Source organism: Erpetoichthys calabaricus, chromosome 3 (genome assembly GCF_900747795.2).
Source record: "Erpetoichthys calabaricus chromosome 3, fErpCal1.3, whole genome shotgun sequence".
NCBI classification, from domain to species: domain Eukaryota; kingdom Metazoa; phylum Chordata; class Cladistia; order Polypteriformes; family Polypteridae; genus Erpetoichthys; species Erpetoichthys calabaricus.
This window is the reverse complement of record NC_041396.2, coordinates 51,534,251-51,554,918: the sequence shown is the minus strand read 5'-3', so window position 1 is coordinate 51,554,918 and position 20,668 is coordinate 51,534,251. Positions and strand designations below refer to the sequence as shown.

Here is a 20,668-nt window from a genome sequence, read left to right as displayed (position 1 = left end):
CACACAGAGTAAATAACATTCAAAAGACTTTTCTTGTATTTAGCCCATATCCCAAGGAGCTGTAGATGAATTTTGGCTCACTTTCACTTGCTCTATTTCCATAAAATGACATTAGTAGGATTTTTCATATATAAAAGCAGTACTTTTCATGTCATGGCACATTAAGGGGTTTGAATCTATATTTTGTCTAGGCTGTTACAAAACCTTAAATAGGCATTTCTCTATTAGAATGTTTAAAGAAAAGATATGTGTTTACAACAATCTTTTGCTGCATTTCCAAGCAGTACTTTTGCATTTGTGTTTTACTGTATAGAATAACATTTTGAGGAAAGTAATAATAATACTAATAATTCATTACATTTAAAGTAGTTTAAATAAAACTTATTGCTGACAAGTATTTCTGTTAAACTATACAAAGTATTGTACTGCGGTAGTGCCCACCTAAAAATCAATGTTGGTCTTTCTCTCCCCAAACCTTTGCTACTTATACTCCTCTTTGATTTTGTTGAAGTAATGATCTTCTTTATTACATACTGTACTATATATATTTTATTCTGTTACAGTACAGAACAGAAATAATTAAAGGGTTGTACTTTTCTTTCAACCAAATATTACTTCAGAGTGTTTCAATTATGAGATGTTGCCCAATACTTTATGAAAATCATTTATGACACATATTGCCTCATCTGATAACTTAGTGACACTGTAGTCAGTGGTTCTTCATTGTAATTCTAGAAACCTATGATGTATACTATACTACCTATATAGACTTTGCAGGTTGCACATCGTCTCACACAACACCACACCTGACTAACAATTTTCCTTCCCCTTTTTACTTCAGTGCACGTGGGAGGCCTCTTTCTACCAGCACCCCAAACCCTAAATATAGCTACAACACAACAATATGTTCTCCCTCTGTGCTATAATTTGTGAGATTTTTTAAAAAAAAGTTGTTTTTCCAAGCAATTGCTGTCCTGTTTATATTGAAAACCCTGTTCTTCTTTCTGATCCACAGCTTTAAAGGTCCACAAGCTAGAGGTTAAATGTTAATTTAACCATTGCTAACAAGTCTTTTATATCAATTATCACATTTAAGCAGGTTTGATCTATGTATACTACAGTATAACAAAAAAAATTTAATTTAAAATTTAAATAATATATTAACTCCCAAATACCCTCTAATTGTGATATTAGGTATACATACAAGGGAAAAAAAAAGAGAAACTTCTAGTCTTTTGCAGATTTGTTTTATAATGAGATGCTGCAGATTTTCAAATTTGTGCAACTGCACATTTTTATAATCATTCATACCTCTCTAATTCTTACACACTGTCAGTTAAGCTATAGCAAATTAAACTACCCAGTCTTATTTATTGTGACATGCAGGGTTTATAGGGATGTTGAAACACAACCACCACCTAGTAAATATATCTTACTTTAACCAGTGAATTGAAGGAAGAGCTTTCTCTGTAGGCTTCGACTGCTACTTTAGTGGACATAATAGTGAGAGAGCACCCACAACAAAGAAAAATTTTTAAGAGCAAACGGATTGACTTCTGTTCTACTTACTGCGGAGAAGCAAAAACATAACCATAAATCATTTTATTTGGCTTGAAAATGATTGACATTTTTTCCAAGGGATTACTCTTATAACAATATATTCATCTGAGTAAATTTAGTCATGTGAAAAATTTCCCTGTAGAAATTGTTATTTTTTCAACATATTTGAACAGGAAAACATTGTCAGGCATGCATACAAGTACGTGGGGGCCATACAAACTACTGAGTACAATTTTGAGTTACTGCAATGAAATTTCGGCAAAATGGACTAGCCTGTCGCATCATTTTTTCACTTTAATTTTCAGGGTGTCTGTGAATTCAGCCATCTGTAAGTTGATAATTTTCGTTTCCATCAAACAATTTGGCATCCTTTCATTCCTAACACATTACCCAGTCCATATCAGCATAGATATCCAGCATGATTTTTTTCCCATTGAGATCTGATGTGTTCCTTTAATTTTTTTGTGCAGTTTATATATTATACATATATACACACATATATATATATATATATATATATATATATATATATATACACATACACACATATATATATACACATACACACATATATATACACATATATATATATATATATATATATATATATATATGTGTGTGTATATATATATATATATATATATATATATACATACACATATTATATATATATATATATATATATATATATACACATACACACATATATATATATATATATATATATATATATATATATACACACATACACAGTAATCCCTCCTCGATCGCGGGGGTTGCGTTCCAGAACCCCCCGCGAAAGGCAAAAATCCGCAAAGTAGAAACCATATGTTTATATGGTTATTTTTATATTGTCATTCTTGGGTCACAGATTTGCACAGAAACACAGGAGGTTGTAGAGAGACAGGAACTTTATTCAAACACTGCAAACAAACATTTGTCTCTTTTTCAAAAGTTTAAACTGTGCTCCATGACAAGACAGAGATAACAGTTTCGTCTCACAATTAAAAAAATGCAAACATATCTTCCTCTTCAAAGGACTGCGCGTCAGGAGCAGAGAATGTCAGAGAGAGAGAGAAAAGCAAACAATCAAAAATCAACAGGGATGTTTGGCTTTTAAGTATGCGAAGCACCGCCGGACAAAGCAGCTGCAAGGTAGAGAGCAATGTGAAGGTAGTCTTTCAGCTTTTTTGTAGAGGAGCATCCGTATCCTCTAGGCCAGTGTGCGAACAGCCCCTCTGCTCACACCCCCTCCGTCAGGAGCAGAGAATGTCAGAGAGAGTGAGAGAGACAGAGAAAAACAAACAATCAAAAATCAATACGTGCTGTTTGATCTTTTAAGTATGCAAAGCACCGCACGGGAAGCATATTGCTTGACAAAGCAGCCACATGTAAGCCCACCAGGTTTGGCAGCAATGTGAAGGTAATCTTTCAGCGTTTTTTGAGGAGCGGCCGTATCCTCTAGGGGTGCGAACAGCCCCCATGCTCACAATATATTTGAGGAGTTTTATTTAATACGTAATACGCGCTTTGGTTGGGTAGCTTCTCAGCCATCTGCCAATAGCGTCCCTTGTATGAAATCAACTGGGCAAACCAACTGAGGAAGCATGTACCAGAAATTAAAAGACCCATTGTCCGCAGAAATCCGCGAACCAGCAAAAAATTTGCGATATATATTTAAATATGCTTACATATAAAATCCGCGATAGAGTGAAGCCGCGAAAGTCGAAGCGCGATATAGCGAGGGATTACTGTATATACATATACACATATTTACATATACACACACATTTTATATATATATATGTATATATATATATATATATATATATACAGTGGGTACGGAAAGTATTCAGACCCCCTTCAATTTTTCACTCTTTTGTCATATTGCAGCCATTTGATAAAATCATTTAAATTAATTTTTTCCCTCATTAATGTACACACAGCACCCCATATTGACAGACAAAAAAAAGAATTTTTGAAATTGTTGCAGATTTATTAAAAAGAAAAACTGAAATATCACATGGTCCTAAGTATTCAGACCCTTTGCTCAGTATTTAGTAGAAGCACCCTTTTGAGCTAATACAGCCATGAGTCTTCTTGGGAAAGATGCAACAAGTTTTTCACACCTGGATTTGGGGATCCTCTGCCATTCCTCCTTGCAGATCCTCTCCAGTTCTGTCAGGTTGGATGGTAAACGTTGGTGGACAGCCATTTTTAGGTCTCTCCAGAGATGCTCAATTGGGTTTAAGTCAGGGCTCTGGCTGGGCCATTCAAGAACAGCCACTCCTTCGTTATTTTAGCTGTGTGCTTAGGGTCATTGTCTTGTTGGAAGGTAAACCTTCGGCCCAGTCTGAGGTCCTTAGCACTCTGGAGAAGGTTTTTGTCCAGGATATCCCTGTACTTGGCCGCATTCATCTTTCCCTCGATTGCAACCTGTCCCTGCAGCTGAAAAACACCCCCACAGCATGATGCTGCCACTGCCATGCTTCACTGTGGGGACTGTATTGGACAAGTGATGAGAAGTGCCTGGTTGTCTCCACACATACCGCTTAGAATTAAGGCCAACTCTCGCATGGAGTTTGCTAAAAGACACTCGTTATCAATATAAAAGACACCTGTCCACTACCTCAAACAGTCACACTCCAAACTCCACTATGGCCAAGACCAAAGAGCTGTCAAAGGACACCAGAAACAAAATTGTAGACCTGCACCAGGCTGGGAAGACTGAATTTACAATAAGCAAGCAGCTTGGTGTGAAGAAATCAACTGTGGGAGCAATTATTAGAAAATGGAAGACATATAAGACCACTGATAATCTCCCTCGATCTGGGGCTCCACGCAAGATCTCACCCCGTGGGGTCAAAATGATCACAAGAACGGTGAGCAAAAATCCCAGAACCACACGGGGGGACCTAGTGAATGACCTGCAGAGAGCTGGGACCAAAGTAACAAAGGCTACCATCAGTAACACACTACGCCGCCAGGGACTCAAATCCTGCAGTGCCAGACGTGTCCCCCTGCTTAAGCCAGTACATGTGCAGGCCCGTCTGAAGTTTGATAGAGAGCATTTGGATGATCCAGAAGAGGATTGGGAGAATGTCATATGGTCAGATGAAACCAAAATAGAACTTTTTGGTAAAAACTGTACTCGTCATGTTTGGAGGAGAAAGAATGCTGAGTTGCATGGGGGTGGAAACATCATGCTTTGGGGCTGTTTTTCTGCAAAGGGACCAGGACGACTGATCCGTGTAAAGGAAAGAAGGAATGGGGCCACGTATCGTCAGATTTTGAGTGAAAACCTCCTTCCATCAGCAAGGGCATTGAAGATGAAACGTGGCTGGGTCTTTCAGCATGACAATGATCCCAAACACACCGCCCGGGTGACGAAGGAGTGGCTTCATAAGAAGCATCTCAAGGTCCTGGAGTGGCCTAGCCAGTCTCCAGATCTCAACCCCATAGAAAATCTTTGGAGGGAATTGAAAGTCCGTGTTGCCCAGCGACAGCCCCAAAACATCACTGCTCTAGAGGAGATCTGCATGGAGGAATGGGCCAAAATACCAGCAACAGTGTGTGAAAACCTTGTGAAGACTTACAGAAAATGTTTGACCTCTGTCATTGACAACAAAGGGTATATAACAAAGTATTGAGATGAACTTTTGTTATTGACCAAATACTTATTTTCCACCATAATTTGCAAATAAATTCTTCAAAAATCAGACAATGTGATTTTCTGGATTTTTTTTTTTCTCATTTTGTCTCTCATAGTTGAGGTATACCTATGATGGAAATTACAGGCCTCTCTCATCTTTTTAAGTGGGAGAACTTACTAAAGTGGCTGACTAAATACTTTTTTGCCCCACTGTAAATGTAAAAACATTGAACAACACTGAGAAAACCTTGAACAACAGAGAAAACTAACACAGAAATAGTTCGCGCTATAGTGCTACCAACCACTGGCTAAAAACACTTTTTTTTTTTTTTTTTATGAGTTTTAAGCGCAGGGAAAAAAATGAACATTTGAAAAAATTTAATAATCCACCAAGAAAAGTAACATTGCAACAATGCACGCTATGAACCGATCGCTGTAAACAGAAGTGAAAACAAAATCAAGCCCAGTGCATTCTTTAACTGCCTTCCTACCTTATGCGTCCAGCTCTCTCTCGCGCTATCTGTGTGTGTGTGTGCGCGTCTGTCTCACTCTTGCAGTGCGTCTCTCTCTCGCGCTGCCTGTGTGTGTGTGTGTGTGTCGCGCTCCCTCGCTCTCTCTCTCTTGCTTGCTGCACAGAAGTGCACAGGGAGAGACTGAACATGTACAAACCGAAAGGGAAACTGGCTTGTTCGTATACCGAGTGTGTGGTGGTGAACCGAGGCAAAGGTTTGGCAAACTTTTTGGTTGTAAACCGATTTGTACATGTACCGAGACATTTGTGAACTGAGGTTCCTCTGTATTGCTTTTACAACGTCACGCAAGACCAGGCAGTGAGCCATCATTTAAAACAAGTCAACAGACCTCTAAGCTAGCAGTTGTTGGATTGCTTTTGCACACACATGCGACAGGCAGAAGAGGCAGCTAGCAAGCAGCAAAGACAGCAAATGATCCAAAGGCATATCCTTAGCGTACGTTCAGCCGCAACACCCTTCACAACACGAGCAGTACAGTAATCCCTCCTCCATCGCGGGGGTTGCGTTCCAGAGCCACCCGCAAAATAAGAAAATCCGCGAAGTAGAAACCATATGTTTATATGGTTATTTTTATATTGTCATGCTTGGGTCACAGATTTGCGCAGAAACACAGGAGGTTGTAGAGAGACAGGAACGTTATTCAAACACTGCAAACAAACATTTGTCTCTTTTTCAAAAGTTTAAACTGTGCTCCATGACAAGACAGAGATGACAGTTCAGTCTCACAATTAAAAGAATGCAAACATATCTTCCTCTTCAAAGGAGCAAACGAATCAATAGGGCTGTTTGCTTTTAAGTATGCGAAGCACCGCGGCACAAAGCTGTTGAAGGCGGCAGCTCACACCCCCTCCGTCAGGAGCAGAGAGAGAGAGAGAGTTAGAGAGAGATAGAGAGAGAGAGAGACAGATAAAAAAATCAGTACGTGCCCTTTGAGCTTTTAAGTATGCGAAGCACCGTGCAGCATACTTAAAAGCTGCACACAGAAGGTAGCAACGTGAAGATAATCTTTCAGCATTTTTAGACGAGCGTCCGTATTGTCTAGGTGTGCGAACAGCCCCCCTGCTCACACCCCCTACGTCAGGATCAGACAGAGAGAGAGAGAAAGAAAAGTAAGTTGGGTAGCTTCTCAGCCATCTGCCAATAGCGTCCCTTGTATGAAATCAACTGGGCAAACCAACTGAGGAAGCATGTACCAGAAATTAAAAGACCCATTGTCCGCAGAAACCCGCGAAGCAGCGAAAAATCCGCGATATATATTTAAATATGCTTACATATAAAATCCGCGATGGAGTGAAGCCGCGAAAGGCGAAGCGCGATATAGCGAGGGATTATTGTATTACACTTCTGGGAAGAAAGAGATGTAACCACGCGCGGGGCAGGAAGTAAAGAAACAAGTATTGTTTTTACAAAAGTTTTTAAAGTGAAAATAACGCATATGTAACAATTCACAAGAAAATAATCTCTTTAAATTGTAGATTGCCTGCCTAAGCTAAAATCATCCCTGATGAATGTGGACATGGGAATGAGGGGTCCTTTCATCGGATTAGCGCTATTTCAGATGTGGAATGGTAAAATGGGGGAGGCAGCTTGATGAATGAGGTCTCCAGGACTTAAAACAAATCCAAATCGTATTATGTGATATCATCTAATGTGAAATTCTACTCCGTACTTCTAGAATTTTTATTTTTATACTGTATTGAGGATTTATTCTGTTCTATGTATTGTACTGTATTGTATTGACCCCCTTCTTTTTGACATCCACTGCACGCCCAACCTACCTGGAAAGGGGTCTCTCTTTGAACTGCCTTTCCCTAGGTTTCTTCCATTTTTTCCCTACAAGGGTTTTTTTTTGGGAGTTTTTTCTTAGAGGGTCAAGGCTGGGGGGCTGTCAAGAGGCAGGGCCTGTTAAAGCCCATTGCGGCACTTCTTGTGTGATTTTGGGCTATACAAAAAATAAATTGTATTGTATATCCGGTAAACCAAACACAGGGGTTGGCGAGTGAAGCGAGCAGGGGGCGGAGCCCCTTGTATACATATACATATATACATACATATACAAACACACACACATATATACACACACACACACACACATATATAGTGGGTATAGAAAAGAATCTGCCTTGCAGTAAGGAGACCTGGGTTCACTTCCCGGGTCCTTCCTGCGTGGAGTTTGCATGTTCTCCCCGTGACTGAGTGGGTTTCCTCCCACAGTCCAAAGACATGCAGGTTAGGTACATTGGCGATCCTAAATTGTCCTTAGTGTGTGCTTGGTGTGTGGGTGTGTGTGTCCCCTGCAGTGGGCTGGCTCCCTGCCCGGAATTTGTTCCTGAATTGCACCCTGTGCTGGCTGGGATTGGCTCCAGCAGACCCCAGTGACCCTGTGTTAGGATATAATGGGTTTGAAAATGACTGACTGACTGACTGACATGACTGACTAATTTAAAAAGCTCTAGTTACTAACTCACTTTCACATTAATCATACAATATTAGAGTTTAAACATATATTCTAGTTAACTGCTTATTTTATAGAAGCAATGCCTTCATCTGCATATGACTGTCCAATACTCCAGTTTCTATAGGTAGAAGGGGCCTAGCTATAAAGAATGCAGGCTTGGGGGCTTTATTTTGATTGAACAGTTCTTGACACATTATTTCAACATTCCATGTTTAGAAAAATACTTTATTGCTATGTGTAGCCTATTAAGAAAATGTCACAGTCAACATAAATGAGAACCTGTTGATGTGTCTCACTGAGAAAATAACAACTGAATTAATGCATTCTTAAGAGGATGCTTTAGGGAACAAAAGATCCCCTACAGACTAAGGTCTATAATCCTAACTTAATCCAAACTAAAGTTGCATGGACCTGGAAATCTACACTGTTACTGTATATATTGAAAATACATCAAGTCTCCAGATAACAGCTAGAAAGTTCCAACAGTTTAGATAAGTAGATAATGATGAGCAAAAGTTCTCAAAGCAAAAGACAAGCGCTCTCTAGTAATCAAACATGGCAACAAAAACTTTCCATTTCCTGGAAAGGATTTCAACTACAGAGTGCAATTTACTGCACACAAAAAAAGCAAAAATAAGAAAATTCTCAATAAAAGCAAAGACCTTGCATTTCCGAAACTTTTTTAAATCAAAAGTGCAAGTGTTAATTTATGTTACAAAACCAGTCAGTTTATATTACAAAACCAGTGTTTAAAAAAAGTAAATAAAAAAAACTTAGCAGTGAATGACAATTATAAATAAAGAAAAATTCATAAAAAACTGAAAAAGGTTGTACGACACCACAAGTAAATTCTAGACGATGTGTTAGCCTCTTTTGAGTAGTAAGAACTGTATGTTAAACATTAGTAAGAAATCTCTTTACAGTAGTAACATTTTAGCTAAATGAATGCCATATACCTGCCACCTGGAGAGTCGTGGCTCATTTAAGGTTTACCATACTGAAACAAACCATATGAAATTAAATTTAACTAGATTTTACAAAATAATAATAAAATGAAAATATATACTTATCACATCAAAATATGCAAGCCTCATAAAACTGTAGAAAATTTCTTTACAAATGTTAACATAACTGTGACTAATTTCAAAAGAAAATTGGTACTTTAAGTAGTCCATAATAACAGGAAAATTTTACCTTTGAGTGTGCCTTCTTCTGGTTTAATCACATCTGTCATGTTCACATTAGCAGGCTTCATAATTGGTGGCAAAGGCTAAAAATAGTTAAATATAAAATCAATAAAAATTTGAAAATTTTTAATTATTAGCTTTCTTTCTAGACAGTCAGATAACTACGTAATTATCAAATTAAGGCTAGTAGTGTCAAAATATTATCATTTATGAAGTGGAGAAATATCCATATTACTAACTGAGAATGGTAAACCGGATATGGACGTAGGGACCTGCCCGTGGACGCAGGAGACATAGTGTGCAGGCGCCACACAAAGCCCCCCTCCCCAGAGTGAAACGGGAGAGAAATGGTAAACTGGATATGGATGCAGGGACCTGCCTGTGGACGCAGGAGACATAGTGTGCAGGCAAAAATAATTACACTTTGCAGTGGATCATAAATTATCAGATCCATGGAAATTTTTAAATCCAAACTCAAGAGCATATTCCTCTGCTTCAATTCATCACAGTTACTCAAGAACTGATTACTTCTTTATAGATAATAATTTATCAACCACTATCAAATCTTGCCAGTATGATGCTATTGTTATCTCTGACTATGCCCCTCTGATCAGGGAGCTTAAATCACTATTCCCCACATACTCATGTTGTAGCTGGCATCTTAACCCCGTGTCATTAGCTGATGAGAATTGTACCGAATTCATCTCCAAGCAAAACTGAATATCAATTTAAAGAAGATAAGATGCAATCTAATGAGTTTTTTGATGCATTACAAATATCACAGCTAGATACTTAGTGCAGGGGAACAGGACAAACCTCTTGACACTTTCAGAATTAATGGATGCTATAAACTCACTCCAACGTGGATGGCCTGATGGCCATCCAGTGTAATTTTATAAAAACATTTTCAAATAAGTTATCTCGAACTTTTCGCCAAGCATTAATTACAGTCTTTCTATAGAAAAGTAATGACATTTTACAATGTGCATCTTATAGACCAATTTCACTGAATAATCCATATTACTAACCGAGAATGGTAAACCGGATATGGAAGCAGGTACATGCCCGTGGACGCAGGAGACATAGTGCGCAGGCGCCACACAAAGCCCCCCTCCCCAGAGTGAAACGGGAGAGACTACGAACGTGCGCAGGCGCCACACAAAGCCCCCCCACCCCAGAGCGAAACGGGAGAGACTACGAACGACACTCAGGCGCCACACAAAGCCCCCTGCCCCTGAGTGAAACGGGAGAGAAGCAATATGGAAGCAGGTACATGCCCATGGACGCAGGAGACATAGTAAAACAAAAGGAGTCAACGCCCCGCCCCAGAGTAAAACGGGACACACTACGGAGTCCACAAAGGTTCACACATCAAACCCGAGATAGTACGGACACGCGTCTGAAACCGCGGAAGCAAAACTGTCTCGGCTCCAAAACCAAACAGCTCAACAACTAACACAGCTACAACAACGAGCCCGCATGGACAGATATAATGAACGTAGACGCCTACAACGCGCGTCTCAAACTGCGGAGGCAAAGCAGAACCGAGATACAAAGTGAAACGGGAAACACTACGGAGTCCGCAGTGGTCCACAATGCAACGCATAATAGTACGGAAGGAGCTCCGTATTAACAGTGGGGGGCCCCAGAGTGACACGGGCGAACGCTCCATATTAAACGTACATCATCCTCACAAGTCCAAACTATACAGCATAGGTGAATCACATTACAGTGATGCATTATTGACAGTACAGTAAAGATCACAAGATCGCAAACAAATGGAAATTATTACCTTAAAAAGGGAAAATATAATCACCACGGACCAGGTGTCATTGAAACAAAAGCAGGATAAAGCGAGGTCAGAAATAAAAGACTGAGTAGAAAACAAAGTAAAACGTCATACAGAGGTTAAAAAAGGGGGCCAAACACATGGAGAGCAGGTTGGAGATAATGAAAACTGGAATACAAAAGCTTCAAAAAAAACAAAGGCACGAAACACATGCAGAGCAAGATACAGAATATGAAAGCAGAAAACAACGACAGTGTCAAAACAAAGAAAGTAAACATTGCATTAGCGCAAAGAAAGAGAAATTATTACTCGGAGAAATAACAAAATGTCGAATAGTGATCGAATATATGGACACAGGTGATACGTTAGAAGTAAGTAAATATTGTAAGGCTTTGAAATTTAAGTCAAGAGAATTTCAAAAACGGAGTTTACCTCACATGCATTTATTGGTTACTTTGCAAAAAACATTATTAACTGCTGATGATGTGGATTGTTTTGTCTGTGCTGAAATTCTAAACAGAGAAACCTATCCTGAATGATTGGTACAAAGTCATTAAACACATCTCACGGACCTCATTTAATAGATTCAGCACATTGGGACTCGAAAGATTCCAAATATTGTTTTTACAGAGGTTCAGAAATAAAAGTGGAACTAATGAAATAGCAACAATTCAAAGAAACAAAACTCTTAAACGTGTGTATCTGGAAAAACAAAAACGGGGGTTGGCGAGCGAAGCGAGCAGGGGGTGAAGCCCGCCAGTGATATTAAAATACTGTCCAAAGTACTAGCTAGAAGGATAGAGAAAATGCTTCCTTCTGTAATATCACAATATCAAACCGGATTTATTAAAGGCAGACACTTAGCTTCTGATCTTCGATGCTTGTTTAATGTAATATACACACCAATAAAATTGAGCACACCAGAGATCTTATATTTTCACACTGAAAAAGCATTTGACATGATTGAATGGGATCCACTTATTCACCACATTGCATTTGGGTTGGCCCAAACATATGTGCACGGATAAAACTACTTTATGGTACTGAAAATAGCAATCTCACAAAGTTCCATAACCAGTAATACTCAATGCACTATTTGAATTTCAAAGGAGATTTGGATTGAAAATTTATTTGAATAAAATAGTGCTTTTTCCAGTGAGCTCTCTAGCACACAATATTAGACTGGACATTTTACCATTTATTTTAGCAGATTAGTTTAAATACCTAGGGGTAATAATAATAAAAAATAGTAAGCCTTTCACAAACCCAAGTTCACTTTACATACGGGGAGGAACAAAAAAACAACAGTTCGAAAAAAAGTTCGTCAAAGAGTAATGTTTTGAGGTGAGATTTAAGGGTGGAGAAAGAGAAGCAATCTCGGAGAGACTGAGGAAGAGGGTTCCAGAGTTGAAGGGCCATAACACTGAAGGACCTGCCTCCCAGGGTGAAGAGTCTGGGTGTGGGACAGTAAGGAGATTACTGCTCAAGGACCTGAGAGAGTGACAAGGAGTGTATGGAGCAAGGAGGTGAGTGAGGTAGAGGGGGGCAAAGTTATGTAGGGCTTTGAGGGTGAGAAGAAGAATCTTGAATTTAATCCTTGATGGAACCGGTAACCAGTGAAGCTGGGAGAGAACAGGGGAGATGTGAGCAGAACGCTTTGTGTGGGTTAGGATTCTGGCAGTGGAGTTCTGAATGTACTGTAGCTTCTGTATAGATTTTTCAGGAAGACCGATGCAGAGGGAATTACAATAATCAATACGAGACATTATGAAACAATGAACCTCTTGAGCATCATTAAAGGACAAAAATGGATGGAGGTGGGCAATGTTACAGAGATAATAGAATGAAATTTTGGACAGAGACACAGTTAAGTGACGAATCAAACAAAACAAGATTTCTGACAACAGAGGCAGGTTTGACAGGTGTACCATCAATCGAAAAAGAGAATGTCGGATGCCTTAGAAAGTAGAGAGTTTGGGGCCTACCAGGAACACTTCAGTTTTATTGGCATTAAGTTTGAGAGAGTTATTTTCCATCCGTAGCTTAAGATCAGTGATCTGGTGGTCGGAGACACAAACACAGAATTCAATGGATGTTCTTCTGAGCGGGTTTTCTTTATTGCGTGCTGTCTGTCTGACGTACCAAAACCCCAGTTCCTATCCTTTTTCTTTCTCCACATAACCAATCACTACACGATAATGTCTTTGTGAAATTAAAACTAGTTATAAACTTAGCCCACAGAGTGTTCAGAACTTTAGAAATATCTTCTTTATACAGTAATCCCTCCTCCATCGCGGGGGTTGCGTTCCAGAGCCACCCGCGAAATAGGAAAATCCGCGAAGTAGAAACCATATGTTTATATGGTTATTTTTAGAATGTCATGCTTGGGTCACAGATTTGCGCAGAAACACAGGAGGTTGTAGAGAGACAGGAACGTTATTCAAACACTGCAAACAAACATTTGTCTCTTTTTCAAAAGTTTAAACTGTGCTCCATGACAAGACAGAGATGACAGTTCTGTCTCACAATTGAAAGAATGCAAACATATCTTCCTTTTCAAAGGAGTGCAAAGCAAGCATTCAAAAAAAAAATCAATAGGGCTTTTTGGCTTTTAACTATGCAAAGCACCGCCGGTACAAAGCTGTTGAAGGCGGCAGCTCACACCCCCTCTGTCAGGAGCATGAAGAGAGAGAGAGAGAGAGAGAGCGAGAGAGAGCCACAGAAAAACAAAGTCAAAAATCAATACGTGCCCTTTGAGCTTTTAAGTATGCGAAGCACCGTGCAGCATGTCCTTCAGGAAGCAGCTGCACACAGCCCCCTACGTCAGCGCGAGAGAGAGAGAAAGTAAGTTGGGTAGCTTCTCAGCCATCTGCCAATAGCGTCCCTTGTATGAATTCAACTGGGCAAACCAACTGAGGAAGCATGTACCAGAAATTAAAAGACCCATTGTCCGCAGAAACCCGCGAAGCAGCGAAAAATCCACGATATATATTTAAACTAGCAAAATACCCGCGCTTCGCAGCGGAGAAGTAGTGTGTTAAAGAGGTTATGAAAAAGTAAAGGAAACATTTTAAAAATAACGTAACATGATTGTCAATGTAATTGTGTTGTCATTGTTATGAGTGTTGCTGTCATATATATATACATATACACACACATATACAGATATATTATATATACATATACACATATATTTTTTTATATATATATTTTATATATATATATATATATATATATATATATATATATATATATATATATATATATATATATATATATACACATACATACATACATATACACACATAGATGCACTTACAATAACATAGAAATCAATATAAACAACATTAACATCATTATCATATGAGAATATGAAGTAATATATAAGAAGCACATTTCATATAAATATAAATTATTAAACAGTAAAATCTTTGCTACCGTGGCTTTTCGTTGGTCTGTCCAGGATTTTAAATCACATGTAGCTTGCAAACCGTTTCACGTATTGACTTGAAATGTGGTACACATATAATACGTCACGTCTGCTATCCGCTTTATGGGTGATGAATGTATTACTCTTTTTATGTTTATTTTATTTTAGAATCAACTCCTATCTGCGCACACCAGGGCGGCCGTGGGCAGATGCGTATGGTGTATTCACTCCATGTTATCGTGCATTGCGCTGTCACTGGTATTTTGATAAAAGAATTTGAACAATATATAAGAAGCGTATAAATTATTAAACAGTAAAACATTAACATTTAAGAAGTAAAGTTACATTGAGTACTACTGCAGTGCCTTCGGGTATACGTCATTTTTTCTTTGCCCATTACATGCTTAAATGTATACATTTTTTGGTGTACCTACCCGAGAACACGCGACATATAACCGACCGTGGGAGAAGCATGGATTTTAAACACGCGTTGAGTTCATCTGCTGGTCTCCCTCGTGGAATAACTGGTAATGTTTGACTAAAATCTACAGCGAGTAAAACGACATTACCTCCTTTTTTTTTTTTACGATCTCTGAGATCTTGCTTTTTTCGGTTCAAGGCTTCATAAGCTCTTTTATGTTCAATGTTGTACTTAATAAGTACTAATTATCCCAAACCATGATCTTTGAATGTTGCAAGACTTTCGCCTTGTATGTAGATCGGGGTAATTACATTCATTGCATTCCTAGTCTGAATCACAATCTGATTGTATGGGTGGTTACCTGGCACTGTAGGGTTGCCACCCGTCCTTTAAAATACGGAATCGTGCCGCGTTTGAGAATGAAATTGCGCGTCCCGTTTTGAATCAATACTGGACGGGATTTATCCCGTATTTTTTGTATCATTTTTTTTTTAAAGCAGCGTCTCATGCAAATCATCCCACACGCATTTTATGAAGATGCCTCCTTTCCTACTTTTGATTGGGTAATACTTGATGTCATCGTTAGTTTGATTGGTGTTTTTAACTGTCCAGTGAGGAGGGCGTGTCTTTTAAGTACAGTGTGCAAAGTGTTGGCACTGAGATGTTGCGTCAGCGCCATAGTTGAAGCCCCTAACGTTGCGGTCAGCAAGTCAGCTAACATCCGCCATGTGCCGTCTTTCAGTTGCGAGAAGCAGATCATAGAATGGTTGAAACTGTTGCCCCTAACGTTGCGCCACGGCGTGTGCTTCGTTTATACCTCGTGTCTTCTCATTAAACTTTTATCTCGCGAATATGTTATTGCAATCCGCAGCGGGAGCGTTTCTGTAAACTTAATTTAAACTTACGTTTTACACCGTGCTTTGTTTCCCTTATGAACATGCTTGTATGCTTAACTCGCTCCGTTCTCAATTGTTTAATAAATTTTTTGCTCTTCGCTGTTTGCGGCTGTTCCTCCATTTCCCCCTACTTCGTTCTTTTATCTCGCGAATATGTTATTGCAATCCTTAACGGAAGCGTTTCAATAAACTGATTGAAAATAGTTTTGCATTTACCTTTTTAGTAAAAGGCGAGCTTTTAAGCCTGAGAAATCACCCCGTAAATGCACACGTTTAATTGGACATGTGTTAATATGTATGGTTACACAGTATTAAAAGACAGTGAACAACGTCAGTTACCTTTCTTCCCGCGTTTGATAAAAGGTGAGCTTTTAAGCCTCAGAAATCACCCCGTAAATGCACACGTTTAATTGCACGTGTTAATATGTATGCTCACACAGTATTAAAAGACAGTCAAAAATTAACGTCATTTACCTTCGTTCCCACGTGTGACTCGTGCTGTAAATGTCTTCCTTGTTTTTAGTTCACGTGATTACGTAGGAGGCGTGATGACGCGATACGTGACTCCGCCTCCTCCATTACAGTGTATGGACAAAAAATATGTTCCAGTTATGACCATTACGCTTTGAATTTCGAAATGAAACCTGCCTAACTTTTGTAAGTAAGCTGTAAGGAATGAGCCTGCCAAATTTCAGCCTTCCACCTACACAGGAAGTTGGAGAATTAGTGATGAGTCAGTCAGTCAGTCAGTGAGTGAGTCAGTCAGTGAGGGCTTTGCCTTTTATTATTATAGATATGCTTACATATAAAATCCGCGATGGAGTGAAGCCGCGAAAGGCGATATAGCGAGGGATCACTGTACATGTTTAATTATGCCATCCATGGATGGGTTGCGCCCATCCCAGCAAGCACTGCATGCGAGGCAGAAGCAAATCCTGAACGAGTCACCAGGACATTGCAGGGTGAATACGAGCAAAACATACACTACCAGGGTCGATCGATCGATAGATAGATAGATAGATAGATAGATAGATAGATAGATAGATAGATAGATAGATACTTTATTAATCCCAATGGGAAATTCACATTCTTCAGCAGCAGCATACTGATACAATAAATAATATTAAATTAAAGAATGATAATAATACAGGTGAAAAAAAAAAAAAACAGACAATGACTATGTATAATGTTAAATATTAACGTTTACCCCCCCTGGTGGAATTAAAGAGTCGCATAGTTTGGGGGAGGAACGATCTCCTCAATCTGTCTGTGGAGCAGGACAGTGACAGCAGTCTGTCGCTGAAGCTGCTCTTCTGTCTGGAGATGATACTATTAAGTGGATGCAGTGGATTCTCCATAATTGATAGGAGCCTGCTGAGCGCCCTTCGCTCTGCCACAGATGTTAAACTGTCCAGCTCCATGCCAACAATAGAGCCTGCCTTCCTCACCAGTTTGTCCAGGCGTGAGGCGTCTTTCCTCTTAATGCTGCCTCCCCAGCACACCACTGCGTAGAAGAGGGCGCTCGCCACAACTGTTTGATAGAACATCTGCAGCATCTTATTGCAGATGTTGAAGGAAGCCAGCCTTCTAAGGAAGTATAACCGGCTTTGTCCTTTCTTGCACAGCGCATCAGTATTGGCAGTCCAGTCTAATTTATCATCCAGCTGCACTCCCAGATATTTATAGGTCTGCACCATCTGCACACAGTCACCTTTGATGATCACTGGGTCTATGAGGGGTCTGGGCCTCCTAAAATCCACCACCAGCTCCTTGGTTTTGCTGGTGTTCAGGTGTAGGTGGTTTGAGTCGGACCATTTAACAAAGTCATTGATTAGGTCCCTATACTCCTCCTCCAGCCCATTCCTGATACAGCCCACGATAGCAGTGTCATCAGCGAACTTTTGCACATGGCAGGACTCCGAGTTGTATTGGAAGTCCGATGTATATAGGCTGAACAGGACCGGAGAAAGTACAGTCCCTTGTGGCGCTCCTGTGTTGCTGACCACAATGTCAGACGTGCAGTTCCCAAGACGCACATACTGAGGTCTGTCTTTAAGATAGTCCACGATCCATGCCACTAGGTATGAATCTAATCCCATCTCTGTCAGCTTGTCCCTAAGGAGCAGAGGTTGGATTGTGTTGAAGGCGCTAGAGAAGTCTAGAAACATAATTCTTACAGCACCACTGCCTCTGTCCAAGTGAGAGAGGGATCGGTGTAGCATATAGATGATGGCATCTTCCGCTCCCACCTTCTCCTGATATGCAAACTGCAGAGGGTCAAGGGCGTGTTGAACCTGTGGCCTAAGGTGGTGAAGCAGCAGCCTCTCCATGGTCTTCATCACATGTGATGTCAGAGCAACAGGCCGAAAGTCATTCAGCTCACTAGGACGTGATACCTTTGGGACTGGGGTGATACAAGATGTTTTCCAAAGCCTCGGGACTCTCCCCTGTTCCAGGCTCAGGTTGAAGATGCGCTGTAGAGGACCCCCCAGCTCCGATGCACAGACCTTCAGCAGTCGTGGCGATACTCCATCTGGACCCGCTGCTTTGCTGGCACAAAGTCTCCTCAGCTCTCTGCTCACTTGCGCTGTTGTTATTATGGGTGGGGATGTCTTTCCTATGCTGGTATCAGCAGAAGGATGTGTGGAGGGTGCAGTACTCCGAGGTGAGAGTGAGAGTGGGTTAGGGTGGTCAAACCTGTTAAAAAAGTTGTTCATTTGGTTTGCTCTCTTCACGTCTCTCTCAATGGTGGTACCCCGCTTCGAGCTGCAGCCAGTGATGATCTTCATCCCATCCCACACTTCCTTCATGCTGTTATTTTGCAACTTCTGCTCCAGCTTTCTCCTGTACTGCTCCTTCGCCGCCCTGAGTTGGACTCGGAGTTCCTTCTGCACGCGCTTGAGCTCATGCTGATCACCGTCTTTAAAAGCCCTTTTCTTCTGATTCAAAAGGCCCTTGATGTCACTTGTATATAGCATAACAATACCCCACATCCTATATGACATTGAAAGGAAACTGAAGCTCGCCGAATAAACCCACTAGAAAAACATGCAAATTCAAGGCAGGGTACAAACGAGACACCCTTGCTGCGAGGCAGCAGTGCAACCTTCACGCCGCCGTGCCCCCACATGATTAATACATACTTTAATGCATTTCATCATGAAAATTATATCAAGTATTTATCTTAGCATTCTAAATGTTCAGAGAGCACGAATATCATGGAGTGAATGTATTCTGTGCGGTGATCGCTGCGGGCGCCTCCTCGTACAAGAGGAAGTCAGTTTAAGTAGCACGTACTGATTTAACATGGCTTGGGGAACACTTCACACAAAGCATTTAATGTGCTATATAACTTATGACGGGGTTTGAGAAAATCTAGTAAATTAAATATTCATTTTACGATGTTCTACTTTAATGACAAATTACGAGAATAAAGTCAACATGTCGACTTTATTCTCGTCATAAGCGTCGAAATTAAAGTGGAAATGTCGAGAATAAAGTCAACATGTCGTCACATCATTACACTGTATTGAAAATAAATAAAACAAGTACAACTTGGCTTGCAGTATTATCCAGTAGTATAGAAACGGTATTTACACATTTGAACATAATGGTCCACATCTGACCTTTTAAAACCAAAGTATCTCCAGGCAACGGCCGTGACTCCTTTTTTTCAGCAAAAGTTCTTCTGTGTCATCATGTTCAACTTTATCGTCAGCTACAGCTTCAGTTTTGGAATGTTCTCTGTCCATTTTCACCATGCAATACCTACACTACCACTACCTAGTTAGCAGTGTAGCAGTGAAAAAGAGCCCCCGTGCAACACCTCTGTAATTAGCGGTGTAGCAGTGATAAAGGTCCCCACTTGAACAGTTTCCTGCTGCGCCACGTTCCGAACGTCGTTTAGGCAATTTAAACCGGTGTTGCGGTATAAGAAAAATCCATATCATAACAAAAATAAAAAATGGTTTTCAGTATGAAACGGTATACCGCCCAGCACTAATACAAATTATCATCAATATACTAATAATCCATTTTTCCATCAATCACTCAGAAAATGGAAGCAGTGCAGGAAGCAGTTTAAGGCAGAGTAGCTTTTACCTGTTGTAATTCTACATGACAATTACCTTATTCTACCTTCTCAAACCTACGCAGTATTTAACCTTCAGAAAATGTTCAGGATTAACCTTTTGCTGATGAAGAAAGGTTTAAAAATGTTTAAAAAAAACAAACAAAAAAAAAACAACTTTGCTGCATCATACAGGTGAACAACACCACACACCAACAAAAACAAACAATACCTTGCTTGAAAGCAACGGGTGTCTATTACACACTCATAGCGATACTATTACAGTATGCACACTTGACTTTAATCTGGTATGAAATCTAAAGTGGGATGTTTCATGAAATGTTATCAAAAAAATTTGAAAACAATGTAATTGTTCTGTACAAGGGATACCCAAGTGTTATACATCAATCAAAAGGTCTTGAAGAGTAGATTTCAAACAATGCACTGAACCCTTAAAACAGCAAATATATACAAGTAAAATATTATTACTTACAGCAGATTATCCTGATCAAAACAAGCCCAAGCACGTTAATGTACAATGTACCAATCATGAGATATCCTCGATAAAAGAACAAACAACCTGACAGCCATGGCTGCCTCCAGCAATCTTGCATATGTTATACGGTGGGTTGATAACTCTGGCTCAGTGGGTCATACCATCGCAAACTTCAAA

At 39.8% G+C, this 20,668-nt stretch overlaps 1 protein-coding gene across 2 annotated transcripts in view; it reads right to left on the bottom strand.

Annotated features, from left to right (window-relative positions):
• cd2ap (CD2-associated protein) overlaps positions 1-20,668 on the bottom strand; it is a 277,447-nt gene that overhangs the window by 125,485 nt on the left and 131,294 nt on the right. For both annotated transcript variants that reach the window (XM_028796811.2, XM_028796810.2), the window contains exon 7: positions 9,398-9,473. In XM_028796811.2, the coding sequence (XP_028652644.1) occupies positions 9,398-9,473 (76 nt within the window). The remainder of the gene's footprint in view (positions 1-9,397; positions 9,474-20,668) is intronic.